Here is an 18246-nt window from a genome sequence, read left to right on the forward strand (position 1 = left end):
ATGATCAAGATGGGGAACTGATGTCTTCTCTATCACCTCATCACATTCGTGATAAGTCTATTCTCGCCCACCAGATTGCCAGCTCCTGGGCACAGGGCCCAGTGATGTCCAGGTTCCAAGATATCAGTCTTTGTTTATTCCAGTCAGCTCTGTTTAGTGGCCACAGATCTCCTCTACCTCACCCCCTAGAATTGCATAATAAGAAGAAAGCAAATTATTTTATTGATTTTATTTGGTAATTGAGAAACCATGAGACTTAGCCAAACTACTCAACTTCATTGTGCCTCAGCTTGCCTATATGTAAAACAGGGAGATGTGATAGATGACATGAATTATTTCTTCTAACTCTGAAATCGTGTGATTCAATAATTCTATAATTATATAAGCAACCCTGGGAAATTTGCTCTCATTATCACATACATGTATACTTTGACATAAGGGATATTTCATTCTCTTTTATATGGCACTTGGAGATAATTCTGCCCTCCTTTCCAAGCATTCAATTTCTTATAGAAAGTTCATCTAGAACTTTGTTGTGGGTTTATAAGTCAGATTTCATCAAAAAGAGAACAGGAATGCTGTTTACTTTTCTTTTTTTTTTTTTTGGCTGAGGAAGCTTCACCCTGAGCTAACATCTGTCACCAATCTTCCTCTTTTTGCTTGAGGAAGATTTGCCCTGAGCTACCATCTGTGGCCAGTCTGCTTCTCTTTTGTATATAGGCCGCTGCAAAAGCATGGCCACTGACGAGTGGTGTAGGTCCATGCCCAGGAACTGAACTCAGGCCACTGAAGTGGAGTGTGCCAAACTTAACCCATAGGCCACTGGGCCAGCCCCCTGTTTACTTTTTTTTTAAGCTTACAGAAACTGACCCCAGTGACTTTATTATAAGAACATCATTCCTAATGTGTTTTGTGGTCACACTGAATCTTGCATTCTGTAGTCTAGCAGCTCTAACATGTCTGAGAGAGGCAGGCCCTTTGGTAATGGGAGCTCTCTGTGGTAGTAATCTTTGAATTGGTGCTGGCGGGAAAGAAAGAGAGCAGTGGGAGGAAATGGATAGTTTTTAAAAAAATCATATAGAAACTTAGACATGCCGTCCCACAGTGGCATACCTCTACCCCTGATGAGAACCACTGTGCTAGCCTGTGTTTGTAGTGGTTGTCATACTATTCAGCTTATTCTGGGGTGGGGAGAAGAGAATGATGCATCTCTGTGGATCATGCTTTACCAACCTCCTTTAGGATGCTTTATGGGTTGTTTTCTTGTCTCTTGGTTTTTAGCGCATCAGAGCAGAGTGACGATGATCCTGTTTGTCCTGGAACTGGAGTGGGTGCTGAGCACGGGACAGGACAAGCAGTTTGCCTGGCACTGCTCCGAGAGTGGGCATCGCCTCGGAGGTTATCGCACCAGTGCTGTGGCCTCAGGCCTGCAGTATCCTTTGCTGGACAAAATCCCTTGGTGGGAACTTAGCTGTTGACTTCTTTCTTTCATGAAAATTTTGGGTATGTGCAACTTGAAAATTTTTTGTTTTATTTGCTGAATTGCCCTACTGATTAAGATGCTCATAGACTTTCTTAACCTTCAAATCATCAAGCGTACTCATGTAGGTGGAGTAAAGTGAGGTAATTTCACCTAACATAACAGACCATGCCGAGCAGGTTATGGGTCTACTGTGGCACAGGTCTGACATCTAGACAAGACACAGCCCAGATTTGTGAGCCTCCGCTGTCAGAAGGAATTATGGAACATGAAGATAAAACCACCACCAAAATACAATCTTTTATTTTTGTATAGAAGTAATTTACACATAGATATTAAGATTGTGAACACTCCCATTGGTGCCTGGCAGAAGAACCACAGGATTCCTATTCATTTTAAAAACATTCATTGAGAGGCTCCCATGCCAGAACCAGAGTAGGTTAGGTGATGTCTACATGGTAATGCTATAGACTTTGTTCCAACTATAAGACTTTTCTAAGATATGTAGAATGATATTAATTCTTATCTCTCAAGTCTCCAGGGCCCGTGTGCTCAGTGTGAAAACCCAGTGATGCTGGGTAATCCTCACATCTGGCCCACTGGGCTTCAGCGAGCACAGGCTTGACGAGTGTGAAGCCTGTGTAGATGATCTTAAGGAATAAAGGCCCTGGGCTTTCAGTTTAAAAATCATAGACTGACTCTCCACCTTTTGACACATGAGGAAATAGGTGGAAACAGATCACTTGTCAGCAAAAGCAGGAAGAAATAGTAAGACTTGCTTTCAGATTTTCATCTCATATTTATAAAATGCCTATTCAGTGATTCTCAACAATCTGACAAAGTGCTTTGCTCTTTCCTTGCAGACGTGTGGCAGGAGCTATATTTTTGTGTGTGTATAGGCTAATGTCGCTCTTATTTTCCACTTTTATTTTCCTCACTGGAAGGGCAAGATGAAGAAACTAAGAATATCCATCGTGGAAGGTTCTGAAAGTGGCAAGTTACCAAGAAGACCAGAAGCAAGGGCCATAAGGAATGGAAAGCAGGATCAACTTATCTTTGAGAGGGTGGTACCACCTGTGAAGAAGAGAAACTCCAACGTTTACTAAAAGCCACTTCAGATGAGCATGATGCTTGAATTGAAATACATGAACTCTCTTGCCAATAGATTAATGATTTCTTATAGTGTTAGGATTGGAAGGGTCCTTAGGGATCATCTAGTCCAACTCCTCATTTTACAGATGAGCCAGCTGAAACCCAGAAAGGGTCATGGGCCTTATCTGCTGCCACCCATCTGGTATATAGGAAAATCACCACCAGAACCCAGGTCTTCTGCCTTGGGCTGCTGTTTTTTCCCATTATACTACATTACCGCTTTGAGAACAGAACTAATGGCACCCATACAGTTTGTTCAAAATATGCTGCCTTCTCTATCACTTAACCAAGCCAAGGAGTATAGAAAAAATATAGGTCTTGCCCTTAAGAAGTTTACTTTTTAAACTATCTGAAAATGAAAAACAAAACAGAAGTACACAGAATTAAACTTGTCTTGAATGTGGTAGTTTTTGACTCCTCTCTTCAGGCATCTCCAGAAGTCATCTTCATTTTTCAACTGTTTCCTTTGGCCATACCATGTGGTTTCCCAGTGTAAATGACCACCCAGTCCAACTTTGCTATTAAGGTGGAGGGGATCTGCAATACTACAGACAGACAGGCTCTTCTAGAAGATTCCTTCATTTCCATCAGCTCTGCCTCTCTAGCTCCAATTTTGGAGCCACGGTGCCAGCCCTTGCTCCAGGAAGCATATAGATCCCTGGCGTTTTTCCAGTGTTGCACACTGATGGCGTAACAGTGCTGCTTTTGCCAGAGGGTTTCAGCAAGAACCGTGTGACTTTCCCAAGGCTGGAGGGTTTTTTCTGGGAGCTGCCTGGTGCACAGAATGTTAACAGGCAACCCATACAGCGTGGGGGTTCACATTAAAATCTAGTTTTTAAAAACATATTTTCATAGGAACCCTCCACCCCCACTTCTCTCCTGCTTTTCTTTCTGCCACCTTCCATACTTACAGGAGTTTTTTTTAGGGATAAGGGAAGGAAGAAGAAGATCTGTTGAAACAACATAAAATGTTCAGAATAATGGCATTACCCCTATTTCTCTTCATAGTGGACACTGGTGACGTATGTAGATAGGAGACTTCTACAGATGAACTAATTCTCTCCCATCTCCACCTCAAGCAGTCATTCTTCCAAGCCTTCAAATGATGGAATAAGTCAGATTGAATTCAGCCTTTTTTCTCTTCTTTCAGGCCTCTTAGTGAAGAAGTAAATATGCAATGAAAATAACCAAAATTCAAGTAGAGAAATAAAGGAAGACAAAGGGACTGTGACCAGTTCACAAATTGAATTATCAACTTCTGAATAACCTGAGTCTTTGATTGCTTTCACTAAAGATCTGAAGCTTCAAATGTTAAGTGAACTATAATACTAACAACAACAATAATAATAAGGAAGAGAGGAGAGAGAAAAGGAGAGGAAAAAGATTTTCTTACATTTGCAATCCCTGAGAGTTTACATGGTGCTTCTACGTAATGTTACTTTGTTCAGTATCAAAACAATAATGTGAAGTAAAAACAAAAAGACGTAATTCTCAATTTTCACAGTGTGGAAACCAAGGTTCAGAGAGGCTCAGACAGGTTAAGGGCCTTAACCTACCTGGGCCTGTGACTGGCAGAACCAGGATTAGAACTTGGGTGTTATAATCTTTCAGCTAGTCTTCTGCACCACTAGATACAGCAGAATGGAGGTATTTCCCAAAGGTCCCATGGCAGGTTGATGTTAGGAAATAGAACTGTTTTCCTTCCCCACTTCACTTGCCAGTCTTTAAGTTTGTGAATACTTTATCTAGGCTCACCTTTCAGTCTTGTCATTTGACCATGTTTTGATCACATTTTTCATGCTTTCACTAAATAATTCAGGTACTCTTCATTTTAAGATTTTATTCATGTTGGAGATATTGCCAAGGTGTCACACTATACAGTGGAATGTCTTTCCATCAAGTGGTTTCTTAGATCTATTCCTATTCAGGGAAAGAGTACTGAAAAGCTATTAAGATTATCTTGGCTTTCATATTTCCTTATATCATACTTAATGCCAATCACTCTGTCTTTGAGGTTGTACTGTAATTTTATCTCAGCCCTCTTCTAAATAGCCTTTGTTGCATTTGTATATTTTTTAGTGAATGCTGTTATTTACCTACAATTGTAAAGAATGTTGGGTATTAGATTGTTTTTTTGTCTGTGTTCTTATAATTTATCAAGATAAATTTAAGGTGATCTTATTCCATATAAATCTTAATATCATTTTACATATATCTGATAACTTGTTAGGAGAGTATAACTTTTCTCCCTTGTTCTTGACACTGGAAGAATTTGTTATGACTTGTTCTCTTTTACTTGTTTTTGTTTAATGTTTTATTCTAAAAATTTTCAAAACAGGCACCAATTGGAGAAAAGAGTGAAATGGACACTCATATACTCATTACTCAGGTCCACTGTTGATTCTTCTATCCCTTTTTGCTTTCTCTCTCTTTTTGCTGGAGTATTTTAAAGCAAATTTTAGACTTTATGTCATTTCATTTTTACGTATTTCATTGTGCAACTGTAAAAATGATGGACCTTTTTAAAATAATCACAATGCCATTATTACTCCTAAAAATGTGTAGTCACTCTTTGATATTGTTGAATAATCGATCCATTTTCAAATTCACTTATTGTGTCAAAAATGGCTTTTTGCAGTGGATATGTTTGAAACTGGGTCCAGACAAGCTCTACACATTGGATATGTTTGTCATATCTCCTTAATCTCTCAATCTAGAGCAGTGACCCCCCTTCACTGTTTTTTTTTTTTGTGCCACTGTGACTAGTTGGAGGTACTGAGTCAGTTCTAAAGTGATCTCTGCTTTCTTATAATGTCGTTTAAGTTGTTTGTCTACCTACCCTTCTCCCGAATTCTTCTGTAAACTGAAAGTTGCCTCTAAAATCTTGATTCAGTTCAGATTCAACTTTTGGTAAGAACGCTTGGTAGTTGTGCTGTGTGGTTCGTGGTGCTTCATGGCAGGAAGCACGTAGTGTCACGTTGTCGCGCTTCTAGTGGTTGAGGAGGTTGATCGGTGGTTCAGGTGGTGACAGCCAGGTCCCTGCAGTCCAGTCTTCCCCATCAGCTTTTCATTTAATGGTTTCATCCATTGCTGATCCTCGCCTGAACCAGTTCTTTCATTAGGGTTGCAAAATGGTGATTTTGTTATCCTATCCTTTTTTCCACATGTATTAGTTGGAATTCTTCTATAAAGTAGAACTCTGTCATTAAGTAGGGCTGGTTGGTTACCCTGAAATATAGTGAGTACTGGAAAAGCAACATAAATTCTTAATTATTTCTCTTTAATTGCTCATTTTCAGAGTAGAGCTTTAGTGCCCTGGTTAACTCCAATAGGGATCTTTTTTTTTTTTTTTTTTTGAGCATTATTGTAAACTCTTAGAATTTGTTTGGTTTTTTTTGTTGTTCATGTTTTAATAGTTTTTAACATTGTGAAATTTTGGGTTGTACATTTTTGTTTGTCCATCACCATATATGTGACTCCCTTCACCCCTTGTGCCCACCCCCACCCCCATTGCCCCTGGTAACCACAATACAGTTTTCTCTGTCCATGTGTTGGCTTATATTCCACATATGAGTGAGATTGTAGTGTTTGTCTTTCTCCTTCTGCCTTACTTCACTTAACATAATACCCTCCAGGCCCATCCATGTTGTTGCAAATGGGACGATTTTGTCTTTTTTTTTTTTTTTTATGGCTGAATAGTATTCCATTATATATATACCACATCTTCTTGATCCAGTCGTCAGTCGAGGGACACTTAGGTTGCTTCCACTTCTTGGCTATGGTGAATAGTGCTGCAATGAACATAGGGCTGCATAAGCCTCTTTGGATTGTTGATTTCAGGTTTGTTGGATAGATTCCCAGTAGTGGGATGGCTGGATCATAGGGCATCTCTATTTTTAATTCTTTGAGGAATCTCCATACCGCTTTCCATAGAGGCTGCACCAGTTTGCATTCCCACCAGCTGTGTATGAGGGTTCCTGTTTCTCCACATCCTCTCCGACATTTGTTGTTTTTTTGTCTTGGTGATTATAGCCATTCTAAGGGGCATGAGGTGATATCTTAGTGTTGTTTTGATTTGCATTTCCCTGATGATTAATGATGTTGAACATCTTTTCATGTGCCTGTTGGCCATCTGTATATCTTCTTTGGAGAAGTGTCCGTTCATTTCCTCTGCCCATTTTTTGATCGGGTTGTTTGTTTTTTTTGTTGTTCAGTTGTGTGAGTTCTTTATATATTATGGAGATCAACCCCTTGTCAGATGTATGTTTTGCAAATATTCTCTCCCAAAAAATATTCAGTATATTTCAATAAATTGCCACTTTTTTTTAAGGCTCATGTTGTCCCATCTTTGGCCAGTAAGAGCCCCATCCTATTGGCTTCTATGTCTTTTTGGTACAACCCACTAGCCTTTGAGAGCTCCCTTGCTTTTTGTCATGTCTTAAGCTCATCTTGCACCTGGAATCAGCCATTTCTTTAATGAGGAATAGTATTCAGACATAGCTATGTGTATTTTTAAAAAGAAAATAAATCAACAGTTCATATAATATTTCTAATTCAAATTTAACATTTTAGGGTTTTTACTTCATTTTTGTGTTTGGTTTCTTTTATCTTGGGCTGAAAATCTTGGTTCTTAAAACATTAACATAATTTCTTATTTGCTTTAGCCTACGGTGTATTGAAGTGGTTTCAAAATAATAATAGCAATATTATAATAAGACCGCTGAATGAGGTTTTAGATTTCTTCATAGTTTTCTTTGTCCTTTCATATATTCTACCAAGGATGTACAGCCAAAATGCTGTGCTTTATTTATTTATTTTTTTAAAGATTTTATTTATTTTATTTTTTCCCCCCAAAGCCCCAGTAGATAGTTGTATGTCATAGCTGCACATCCTTCTAGTTGCTGTATGTGGGACTCGGCCTCAGGATGGACGGAGAAGTGGTGCCTCGATGTGCACCCGGGATCCGAACCCGGGCCACCAGCATTGCAGCGCGCGCACTTAACCACCAAGCCACAGGGCCGGCCCAAATGCTGTGCTTTAAAGTCACTTGAAATAATTCTGTTAACTGTGTGGTTATATCACCAATGTAATAGTTAGGTTCATTCATTTTACTTGGTTGTTAATTTGGGAGATTTTTTCTTTTAATTTTATAAATATTTTTAATATGTAAAATAATTACAAGATTCCAAAATAGAAACTATATAACAAGAGAGAAGTCTCACAACCATCCCTGTCCCCTCAGCTGGTTTCTCCCTTCTCCCTAGGCAGCCATTTTGTTAGCTCTTGATTTGTCCTTCCAGTGCTTCCCTTTGTATATACAAGCACACACACACACACACTTATATTTATATTCCCCTCCCTTCCTTACACAAAGATAGTATAGCATATAAATTCTTATATACCTTGGCTTTTTTTCCCACTTAATAATATATCCTGGAAATTACTCCATTCAGTTTGCTATGGTATGGAGATCTTCATTTTTTTTTCCCCAGCTGTATAGTATTCTGTTGCATGGACGTATCATAGGTAATTCAGTAAGTCCCCTTGTGATGGACTTTGGGTTGTTTTCAAACTTTAGCTATTAAAATAATAGAGTAAATAGCCTCAAGCGTGTGTCATTTTGTAGTTTTGCTGGTGTATCTCTGGGATAGATCTCTAGGAGTAGGGTTCCTGGTCATTATCAATCAGGAAAGCTCACTAGAGACTCAGGGCCTTGGGTTACTGGAGACTGGTCACGTAGGCAGCCTCTTCCTGGAATGTACCAAAATTCCATAAACCATATTGTTTGTACAGTTAAGGCACAGTGAGCCACTCTTGTCTGCTAATGGTGGGAACCCTCCTGAAATCCAAGTTCCCAGATGCCACACCAGCCTGGAAGCAGCCTTTCAAAGGACGACAGTCAGGCCTAATTCTTTTTTGCACAGCACCATTTTCATTTCTTCTTGAACTATCCATTCATATATTTTACCTATTTTTCTGTTAGGTTTGTGGTCTTTTTCTTCTTGATTGTTCTTTTTATATTAGGGATTTGGGCCTTTTGTGACATAAGTTGCATATATTTTTTCCAGTTTGTCTTTTGGCTTTTCTTATGGTATTTGTTGTTTATGATTTGGAGTAATAGCTTTTTCCACTCCAAGTTATAAAGGAACTTTCCCATCTAGAACTTATATTTTTCATTTTTTACATTTAGATCCCTAATTCGTTTGGAATTTATCCTGGAATATAATGTGAACTTCAGATTCTATTTTATTTTTCCAAATGAGTATCTAGTTCGTGCCAACATCTTTTTTTTTAATCCATCTTTTCCATATTCATTTGAAGAGCTACCTTTAGCAGACATGAACTAAATTTCTGTATGCTTTTGGGTCTATTTCTAGACCTTCTATCCTGTTCCATTGTTCCATTTGTCTATTTATGCACCGATACCACACTTTTAATTAAAGCAACTTTATAACATGTTTTACTATCTGGTAGAACTAACCTCCCCCATCACATACCATATTACTCTTACTTTCCGAGTATTCTTGGCTCTTCTTGCTTATTTATTTTTCTATATGATCTTTGGAATTAACATATCTAGCTCTAGGAAAAAACATATGTTGATATTTTTATAGGGATTATGTTAAATTTATAAATTCATGTTGTGAGAATTGACATCTTTATCCTGTTGAGTCTTACTGTCCAGTAATACTGTGTGTCTTTCATTTTGTTATGTCAACTTTTGTGTCTTTCAGCACTGTGTCCGAGTTTTCCTCATCTGGGATCTGCACATTTCTTGTTACATTTATTTATTTATTTATTTTTGTGACTCCCTCTGCTGAATTTTGAGAAACAATCCTTAATGCTTACATGATAGATTTGATGTTGAAACCCGGCATGTGTTTATTGGTGACCACTCAGGCCAAGTAACCATCCTCAAACTGGAGCAAGAAAACTGCACTCTGGTCACAACATTCAGAGGACATACAGGTGGGACTGAACGCAGAGTCTCCCTGTGCTGCTCCACAGTGAGAACACCTGCTGCATGTTCCGATGTTCAGATGATATGCTGTGAACGTGGCAAAGCACAGGCTGGGCTCGTGCAGAGATGCACATGTTACGCTTAACTGATTTCAGAATGGTTCAGTAAGATATAATGTCAAAAATTTTCTACATCAATCCAAACAAAAGAGGAACCAATCTATTCGAAATGTCAGTGATTTGGTTCTTTGTCACGTGGCACTGGAGAAGGCCAGTGTTGGCACACGTCAATGAGACATTGTTTGAGACTATGTGGCAACTGCACAAACCCTGGAAGGCCAAAAGGACAGCTGCCTCAGTCTGTCCTTGCCATCCTTGGAGCAAGAAGATGGTGTGCAAGACAGACTCCCACTTCCAAAACAAATGAAATGAAAACTGTGTTCACCCTGGGTAGCTGGGCTACAGAAAAGGCAGAAGTTCCTCTTTAACTTTCCTTCCTTTTGGCCTCTTTTCAGTTTAAACCCGAGGCCCCCTTTATGTTACTGGTCTGCTCGGGGTTATTTAAGCAAGATAATATAAATATCCACACTTAGCCTTTGAAAGACTTGAATAGATGATGAGCACTAATTTTTTACTAGTATTTTTAATATGTGATGTTGACCCTGGAAAATGAGTCACTGCCTGTTTTCATGGATCTTAATGGGCTTTTGTGTCTTCTGCAGATTACCAACCCATGATTTAGTACAGAACAAGGTTAATATTGAGTTTAGACATCATATAAGAACAAAAGTAGGTAAATGAGGATGTAATATGGGATAGTACCTAGATCATAAGAGATTTCCTAAAGGGAAAAAAAGGAATGCAGTAAAGAGAAAATTGAATCCAGGGAAAAAGATTCATAAAAGATCATTTTAATTATCTATGCCTTTGGGAGGAAGAACACATAGAAACATCCCCTGTGGATAGGACCTAGGTCTTTCCTGATTGGATTTCTCTTTTTAGCCACCTACACCCTGGCCAAGCCTGGCCTGGCAGGGACCCAGAACCTGCCCCACAGCAGGAATCTTAAACTTCTGTGTTTCACTGCTGACTTCAGTCTCCTAATCTGTCACTTCCCTATACCCTTACTCCAACTCCACCTGCTCTTGCCCTTGTTGAGGAGTCTGGTCCTTGATCCCTCATTCCCCGGTGTCTCCGCCCCATCTTCCCTTCCTTCCCACTGGTGTGTCACTTCAGCCACATGCTGCCCAACATTCTCAGTTCAGGGCTCCCTTGTTCTTCCTCTGGGTAACACTTGTCCATGATTCAGACTTACTATCCACACCCTTTCCTTGTGCACTCGCCTCCTGGATCTGCCACAAGTCACACCGTGAACCTTAGACCATCATTATCATTGCAAATTCATTCCAGTCCAGACTCACGGAGTTGCCTCACACTGCCTCCACAGAATCCCTCTGCAAGTCCTCGGTACACTCCTTCTCCCGTTCCCCTCACCAGCTTTCTCAGACCTTCACTACTCTCCCCCAGCCCTCTTCCCCTTCCCGTTCCCCAGCCGCTTCCTTCAAAGAAAAAGAGAAGTTATCAGATAGAAGCTTTTTAAAAGTTTCTATTTCTTGCCCATCCCATATTCCCTTCCCAACAAACAAACTTTTCCTCTACACCCCTCTTCATCACTTGCCCTCCTGCCTAGGTAGGAGTCTCCTGTCCTCTGGTCCCAGGCTAATTCTCCTCAGGGTCTCCACACCAAAAGTTATTCCCTTTGTCTCTCTTTTGACGAACTCACTCTTGTCAGTTTATTGACATGCTTAAGTTTCTTGCCTCTCTGTTAAAAAACAAACAAAAACCCTCTCAAACCCCTGTCCTGGTGTAGCAATTTCCATCTTATTTTCTTAACGGCAATGCTTTTTTTTTCTTTTTTTAAATTGTGGTAAAATATACATAATTTAAAATTTACCATTTTAATCATTTTGAAGTGTGCAGTTCAGTGGCATTAAGTACATTTACATTGTTGTGCAGCTGTCACCACCATCCATCTACAGAACATTTTCCATCTTGCAAAACTGGAGCTCTGTCCCCATTTAACACTGACTCCCCACTCCGCCTTCCCCAGCTCCTGGCAACCACCATTCTGCTTTCTGTCTCTGTGAATTTGACTGCTCTGGGTACCTCATATGAGTGGAATCATATAGTATTTGTTGTTTTGTGACTGGCTTATTTCACTTAGTATAATCTTCGTGCTGTAGCAAACAACAGCAGGATAAAGGAAATCTTAAGAGAATATAATTTTCCCAGCTGCTTCAAATTCTTCACCTCCCATTTGCTTTCCAACCACCTGCGATTTGGCTTGTCACTCCACTTAAACTGCTCTCTCCGAGGTGGCCAGTGGCCTGCTGGTTGCTAAATCCGGTGGACATGTTTTAAACCGTGCCCTACTTAACCTTTCAGCAGCATTTTACATTGTGGCCATTCCTTCCTGCTTGTAACTGCCCCGCTCTGGCTTCTATGACACATTCTCTCCCAGTTTCTTCTGCGTCTCTGACTGCTCTTTCTCATATCCTTTGGGACCTTCTTTGTGGGTTCTGTCCTGGACCCTCTTTACACTCTGTGCTCTCCCTGGTTGATCTCAGCCACTACTCCCAGTCACAGAAATAAAAGGCACGGTCATTGTCCTCAAATTCCTCACAGCCCAATGAGAGAGACAGAAGCTAAACAGTAATTATAGTGCACAGTGGCAAAAGCAGCGGGGGGAGCAGGCACCCAGCACTTCCAAGAACACAGAATGGGCACCTGTCTTGAACAGGAGTGAGAGTTAGTCAGGGAAGGCTTCCCCGGGGGAGATGTGGCTTGACCTAAGATCTTTGGGGATGAGTAAGTGTTGAGTTCGTGAAAGCAAAGTGAGAAGAGCCATCCAGGCAGAGAAAACCAGCATAGTCCAAGGCATGGTGATTTGCAAGCATGTGGCTCTCTTGGGAACTCCTAGTAATTCTCCTTGGCTGGAACACTGAGTATGAGGTGGGGGGCAGCTAGAAAGGAGGCAAGAGTTAGTTCATGTTAGTTCATCACTGAGAACATTATCCTGACACCAGTGAAAAACAATTAATTAAGGAGTTTTAAGCAACGAAGTTAACCTGATCGGATTTTAAAAGATTGTTCTGGCAATAGAGTAGAGAGTGTTCTGGCAATAGAGTAGAGAGTGTATCTGGAAAGCTAGTAGGAAGCTGTCCCTCGAAATGTGGCAGTGATAATGGGAAAGTGTAGAATGGATGGATCCAAAGTAAAATTTAGGCAGTGAGCTCACGGGCCTGGGGACAGACTGGATAGTTCCCGATTTGGTGTAGGCAGAGGTGGCTTTCAGCCTTTTGACTTTTTGACTCTAGTAGTCAGGCATTTGCCCTGTGGTGGCTGATAGGAGTGCTCTGAGTTCTGTATTATTGTCTCCAGGTCAGAAAAGAGGTAAGTAGCTCCTTCTTACTGCTGTATGGTGAGCCAGATGTGGCCCGAGGGTTTCATGTCTTCCAGGTTAGTTCTAATGTAAAATGTTGCCTTGGCATTGTGTCTTATCTTTCTCAAAGAGTTTAAAGCATTTTCACATGATTTTATCATGAAATGTCTTTGAGGAAGACAGAATGTGGCCCAGGAAGGTCACTAACTAACAGAAGGCAAATGTAGCAGATCAGAGATTTAACTTGTTGTTCGTAGACAGTAGTATCTGCCATGGCCGTTGTGGCTACAGCACAGCTCATTGACTTAAAGCTAGAGTGAGGATGTCTGAGAGATTACACAGGGATTCTAACATGTTGTTGAGCTCCTCCTATGCAATAGGTCCATTTGGACCCTGGGGTGTCCCAGACTCAGCCAGACAATGCTGGAGAAGGGGGTTTTGTAAGCATTAGTTTAATCTCCTTACTCCCCTCTGCCCCAAAGACCTTAAGATGAATCCAGATCCGTTACAGAGTGACCCTGGGAGTCTCAGCAGTCCAGATCCAAACTTGGAAGCAGACAAGTCTTCAGTATGTGTATGAAGTCAGAGCCATTCGCCAGTCGCTCCCTGTTATAGTACAGAAGATGTTATAAAAATGTGGGTTAGTGATCGGATCAACCTAATAGTCACACCCAGAGGTCAAAACATAACATTTACTAATCCATAGGGATTTAGGAAACTAGTTTTATGTGCTTCTGCTCCCTCTGCTGGTTTTATTTCTTTGCTATTTCTGCAGAAATTAGAATCTGTTGCTACCAAAAAGTAATACACTGACTTGAACAAAGGGGAAAAATATCAGATTTTGACCACTGGAAATTCATAGTGTCAATAAAGTCTTTTTTTTGTTTGTTTTACTTCTAAGAATTTTTTTGGTTAGTATGAACACATTGGAAACAGGGAGGCTTGGATGTAAATCTGCCACAGCATAGAAATCTGCTACTACTTAATGAAAAATACAGACTTGTTCATTAGCTGTTAGGAGAATTATTGAAAGTAACAGTGTGGGGCTGGCCCAGTGGCATAGCAGTTAAGTTTGTGCTCTCTGTTTTGGTGACCCTGGGTTCACCAGTTCCAATCCTGGGCCTGGACCTCCGCACCTCTCATCAACCCATGCTGAGGCAGCGTCCCACATAGAGCAACTAGAAGGATGTACAACTATGACATACAACTATCTACTGGAGCTTTGGGGAGAAAAAAAGGAAAAAAAGGAAGATTGGCAACAGATGTTAGCTTAGGGCCAATCTTCCTCACAAAAAAGAAAAAGAAACACCCTACATTGTTTAACATTAAAAAAAAAAGTAACAGTGTAACTATAACAAAAATAACTAAAACAAGGACAAGCATAGTTCAATGCAATATGAAAGTTTAAATAATTAAATTGAAAACTTAATTTTTGTTTGCAGTGGAGGCTTTCGCAACCAGTAGATGTGGATTTTCGTCAAGAGTCAGTCAAGTCATTAGCTCTCTATATGATGAGTGCTGGTTTACGTAGGTGAATAAAACAAGCGTAATGCTTGGCCTATTCATCTTCCAGTCATGGAATGCAAGTATTAAGCCAGTTATTGCAGATAATTAATCAAAATATTATGAATGTAGCTAGTGCTGTGAAGCCCCGGTGCCACACGTAGGCTGCATTGGGAGCAAAGAACAAGAGGGCCTCTTCTTGTCCAGAGAGTTAGAGAGAGGCTTCCAAGGAAGTGATGTATAAATGACACCCTAAGGAGAAAGAAGTGTTACCCAAGTGGTGAGAACGTTCCAGGCCCTGCATGTATGAAGCAGGTATGAAGCCTGGAGTGGGAAAGTGTGAGCAACTGAATGAAGTCAAATGGCCTGTGTGGAGAGCCAGGGGTGAGGAATACAGGTTGACCTTCCAGGCAGTGTTAAGAACTTCGGACATTGCTCTCAGGCAGTGGGAAACCAGTGATGAAGTTTAAGCAGTGTAGTAACATGGTTTCCATTTTAACAAATCACTGTGGCAGCAGTGGGTGGTAGACTGAGTTAGGACAAGAAGGGAGGTGAAGAGACCATTTAGAAGGAAGGCTACTGCTGAGTCCCTAGAAAAGGTGACACTTGTTTGGACTGAAGAGATAGCAGTAGGCATGGAGAGAGGAGGGATTCAAGATCTATTTGGGAGATTAGGAGTCAGCAGTCCTTGGCCATTGGGGTAGGAGAGGCTCCCAGGTTTCTGTCTGGATGCCGTTTACTGAAACCAGGAACGTTGCAGGTAGAGCAGGTTTGGGAGAGAATATCACAGTGCTTTCAACTGAACATGACCAAAAGACCTCCCTGGGGAGATGGCAAGGAGCCAGCTGGAGGTCCATTTGTGGATCTCAGGAGGAAGGTGTAGCCTAGAGGTAGAGGACATTTAGCTTTACAAAAACACTCATCACTTCAACCTAGAGCAAAATGCAGTAACCGAAAGGTCAAATATTTTATTCAGGAAGCTTCATGGTCTGAGGACTTAGTTCGATGGCCCTCCTTTAGCCACATTTTGCCTACACATCTTCACCCTGCAGCATGTGATGGAACACTTTATTGTGTGTGTGAGGAAGATTAGCCCTAAGCTAACTGACATCCATTGCCCATCCTCTTCTTTTTCTTTTTCTTTTTTTTTTTTTTTTGCTGAGGAAGATTGGCCCTGGGCTAACATCCATGCCCATCTTCCTCTGCTTTATATGGGACGCCGCCACAGCACGGCTTGAGAAGCAGTGCATTGGTCCGCACCTGAGATCTGAACCTGCAAATCCCGGGCTTCCAAAGCAGAGCATGTGAACTTAACTGTTACTCCACCGGGCAAGGCCCAGTGATGGAACACTCTTGGTGAGGTACTGACTCACGCTGGTAAAGACAGACCCAGCAGTTTCCAACCCTGACTTTGCTGCACTCCACATAGTCTTCACTTCTGCAGGAAATATTGTAAAAGTCTCCAAAAAATTATTTCACTGAGCATTTTGGTAATGTACATTAAATTTCTAAAAATGTTTATACTCTTTGATCTGGTTCCATGTTTGGGAATCTCTTCTAACTAAATAATCAGAAATGTGAACAAAGTTTTATGTATTAAAAATGTTCATCTTAGCAAAATTTATTATAGATAATGTTGAAAAAAATCTAACAGTAAGTGAAATAAGGTTCCTCCATGAGTTGTGATATCATGCAGCCATTAAAAATCACATTTATGAGAGTATATAATAGTATAGTTAAGTTCTATAATGATAAAAACCTTTCAGAATGAATTCATTTGTTAAAAATTATTCTGTCAGTCATATTGTGGAGGTCAAAGGTAGGAGGAAGCATATAGTGAAACATCGAGGGGACCAGAAAGATGGAGTAAGCTGAAGGGAAGTAAAACAAAATGGAAGAAATGATTTTTGTCATTTAAAATATCATAAACTCTGGAAACCCACAATCCTTATAGCCCCTGGCTCTTGTTTTCCCACCTAGTTATGGAGGGCAAGGAGGATGGGGGTGTGGACTGAGTGTGAGGTGTGTGTTTGCACTGCTCTGAAATGCAGGCTCACTGAAGGTGGATGCCTCCTGCTGCTGCCAAAAGCATCTGGTAGAAAGGACTGTTCATCAGGAGGCTGTCTGACGAGAGGTGCAGGAGCATCGCCTCAGAAGAAAGAGGCTGTGCGGGCAGTAGCTCTCCTCTCCACCTCTCTGCTCTTCCCTGTCTCTTAGTGCACTGCCTTCCTGCCGCCCCCACCACCCCAGGCTCTCCTCTTGAGTCAGGGTTTATTGCTGCTGTTTATTGTCTTCTTTTTTTTTTTTTTTTTTAAAGATTTTGTTTATTCATTTTTTTCCCCCCAAAGCCCCAGTAGATAGTTGTATGTCATAGGTTCACATCCTTCTAGTTGCTGTACGTGGGACTCAGCCTCGGGTTGGACGGAGAAATGGTGCCTTGGGGCGTGCCCGGGATCCGAACCCGGGCTGCCAGCATCAGAGCGCGCGCACTTAACCGCTAAGCCACGGAGCCGGCCTACTGTTTATTGTCTTCCCGTTCCTCTTGCCATCCAGTTCAACAGGCTGGTTAAGTAAATATTTATTGAGCTCCTACTATGTATCAAGCACTGTTCACTGTGCTTGAATACAACGATACTGAACCCAAAGTCTACTGTGGGGACAGATTTATAATCCAACAAAGTTTGACACAATGCGTGAGTGTGAGGATAGAGACGTGCACAGAGGTGGGAACCTCACCTAGATTGGGGGTGTTGGGAGGAAGTCTTCCTGCAGGAGGACACCTGAGCTGCACCTTGAAGAGGGAGAAAAAGTTACTTGGGTGATAAAAAGTAGAATGAGCACTCCAGGCAGAGGGAATAACCACAGGTCTCATGAGAGGATGGCTTCACCAAACACAACGTGCATGCCCTTGTTCTCAAAATTAATCCCATTGTCATCATTGTACATTTGTGTTGGCATAGCGTCTGTCTTATTTGATTTGATTATACCTGTAGAGCCTAGCATGGTACCCACCATATAGAAGATGCTCAGTAGGTACTTGTTGAACTGATTTGAAATGAATTCTGTAGTTTACAATTTATAAGCCAACCTCCAACAGACCCTATTGTTTGGACATTTACATAGCTAGAATGGGACCCCAAAGTTATTTGTTTCCTTCCCCACTCCATCTTATTTCCTGTCTTACAGCTTTTCCTTCCATCTTTTCCACTTTTACTAAAGCATGGTGTAACACTCGGAGCCTTGGGAGGGTCTGATGAATATACCCTGACTTGCTTTAACCTGGTTACCTATTTTCTCTTCCTAACTCTGTTGTCAAGAACTTGCCTTCCCAGCTCTGACCCCTTATAGCCTGATGTAATGTGGAAAAACTAGAGATTGGTCTTGTTTCTAAAACTTAATTGACCTCATGATTGTGGGATAACATGGGAACAAGCTGGACACTGCCATAAGGCTAAGTCAACAAAAGCACTGTCACAGAGATGGTATAGATGAAGTCTCCTGCACTATACTCAGAGCTCACATTTATTGATAGCTTCCCATATGCTAGGCAATATTTTATGTGCTCATATATATTAAGTCATTTAATCTTAACAAAACTATTATCATTCTTGTTTTACAGATGCGACTTCTGAGGCACAAAGACATTAAATAATTTGCCCACGGTCACATACGTAGTAAGGGTAGAGCTGGAATTTAGCCTAGAATCTGC

The 18246-nt window shown here is 40.9% G+C and overlaps 1 protein-coding gene across 2 annotated transcripts in view; it reads left to right on the plus strand.

The window, feature by feature from the left end:
* Positions 1-18246, plus strand: part of WDFY2 (WD repeat and FYVE domain containing 2) — a 191492-nt gene that overhangs the window by 140694 nt on the left and 32552 nt on the right. For both annotated transcript variants that reach the window (XM_087436098.1, XM_004433681.3), the window contains exons 5-6: positions 1282-1432; positions 9489-9601. In XM_087436098.1, the coding sequence (XP_087292224.1) occupies positions 1282-1432; positions 9489-9601 (264 nt within the window). The remainder of the gene's footprint in view (positions 1-1281; positions 1433-9488; positions 9602-18246) is intronic.

This window comes from Ceratotherium simum, chromosome 10 (assembly GCF_057802395.1).
Source record: "Ceratotherium simum simum isolate JZ-2026a chromosome 10, ASM5780239v1, whole genome shotgun sequence".
NCBI lineage: Eukaryota > Metazoa > Chordata > Mammalia > Perissodactyla > Rhinocerotidae > Ceratotherium > Ceratotherium simum.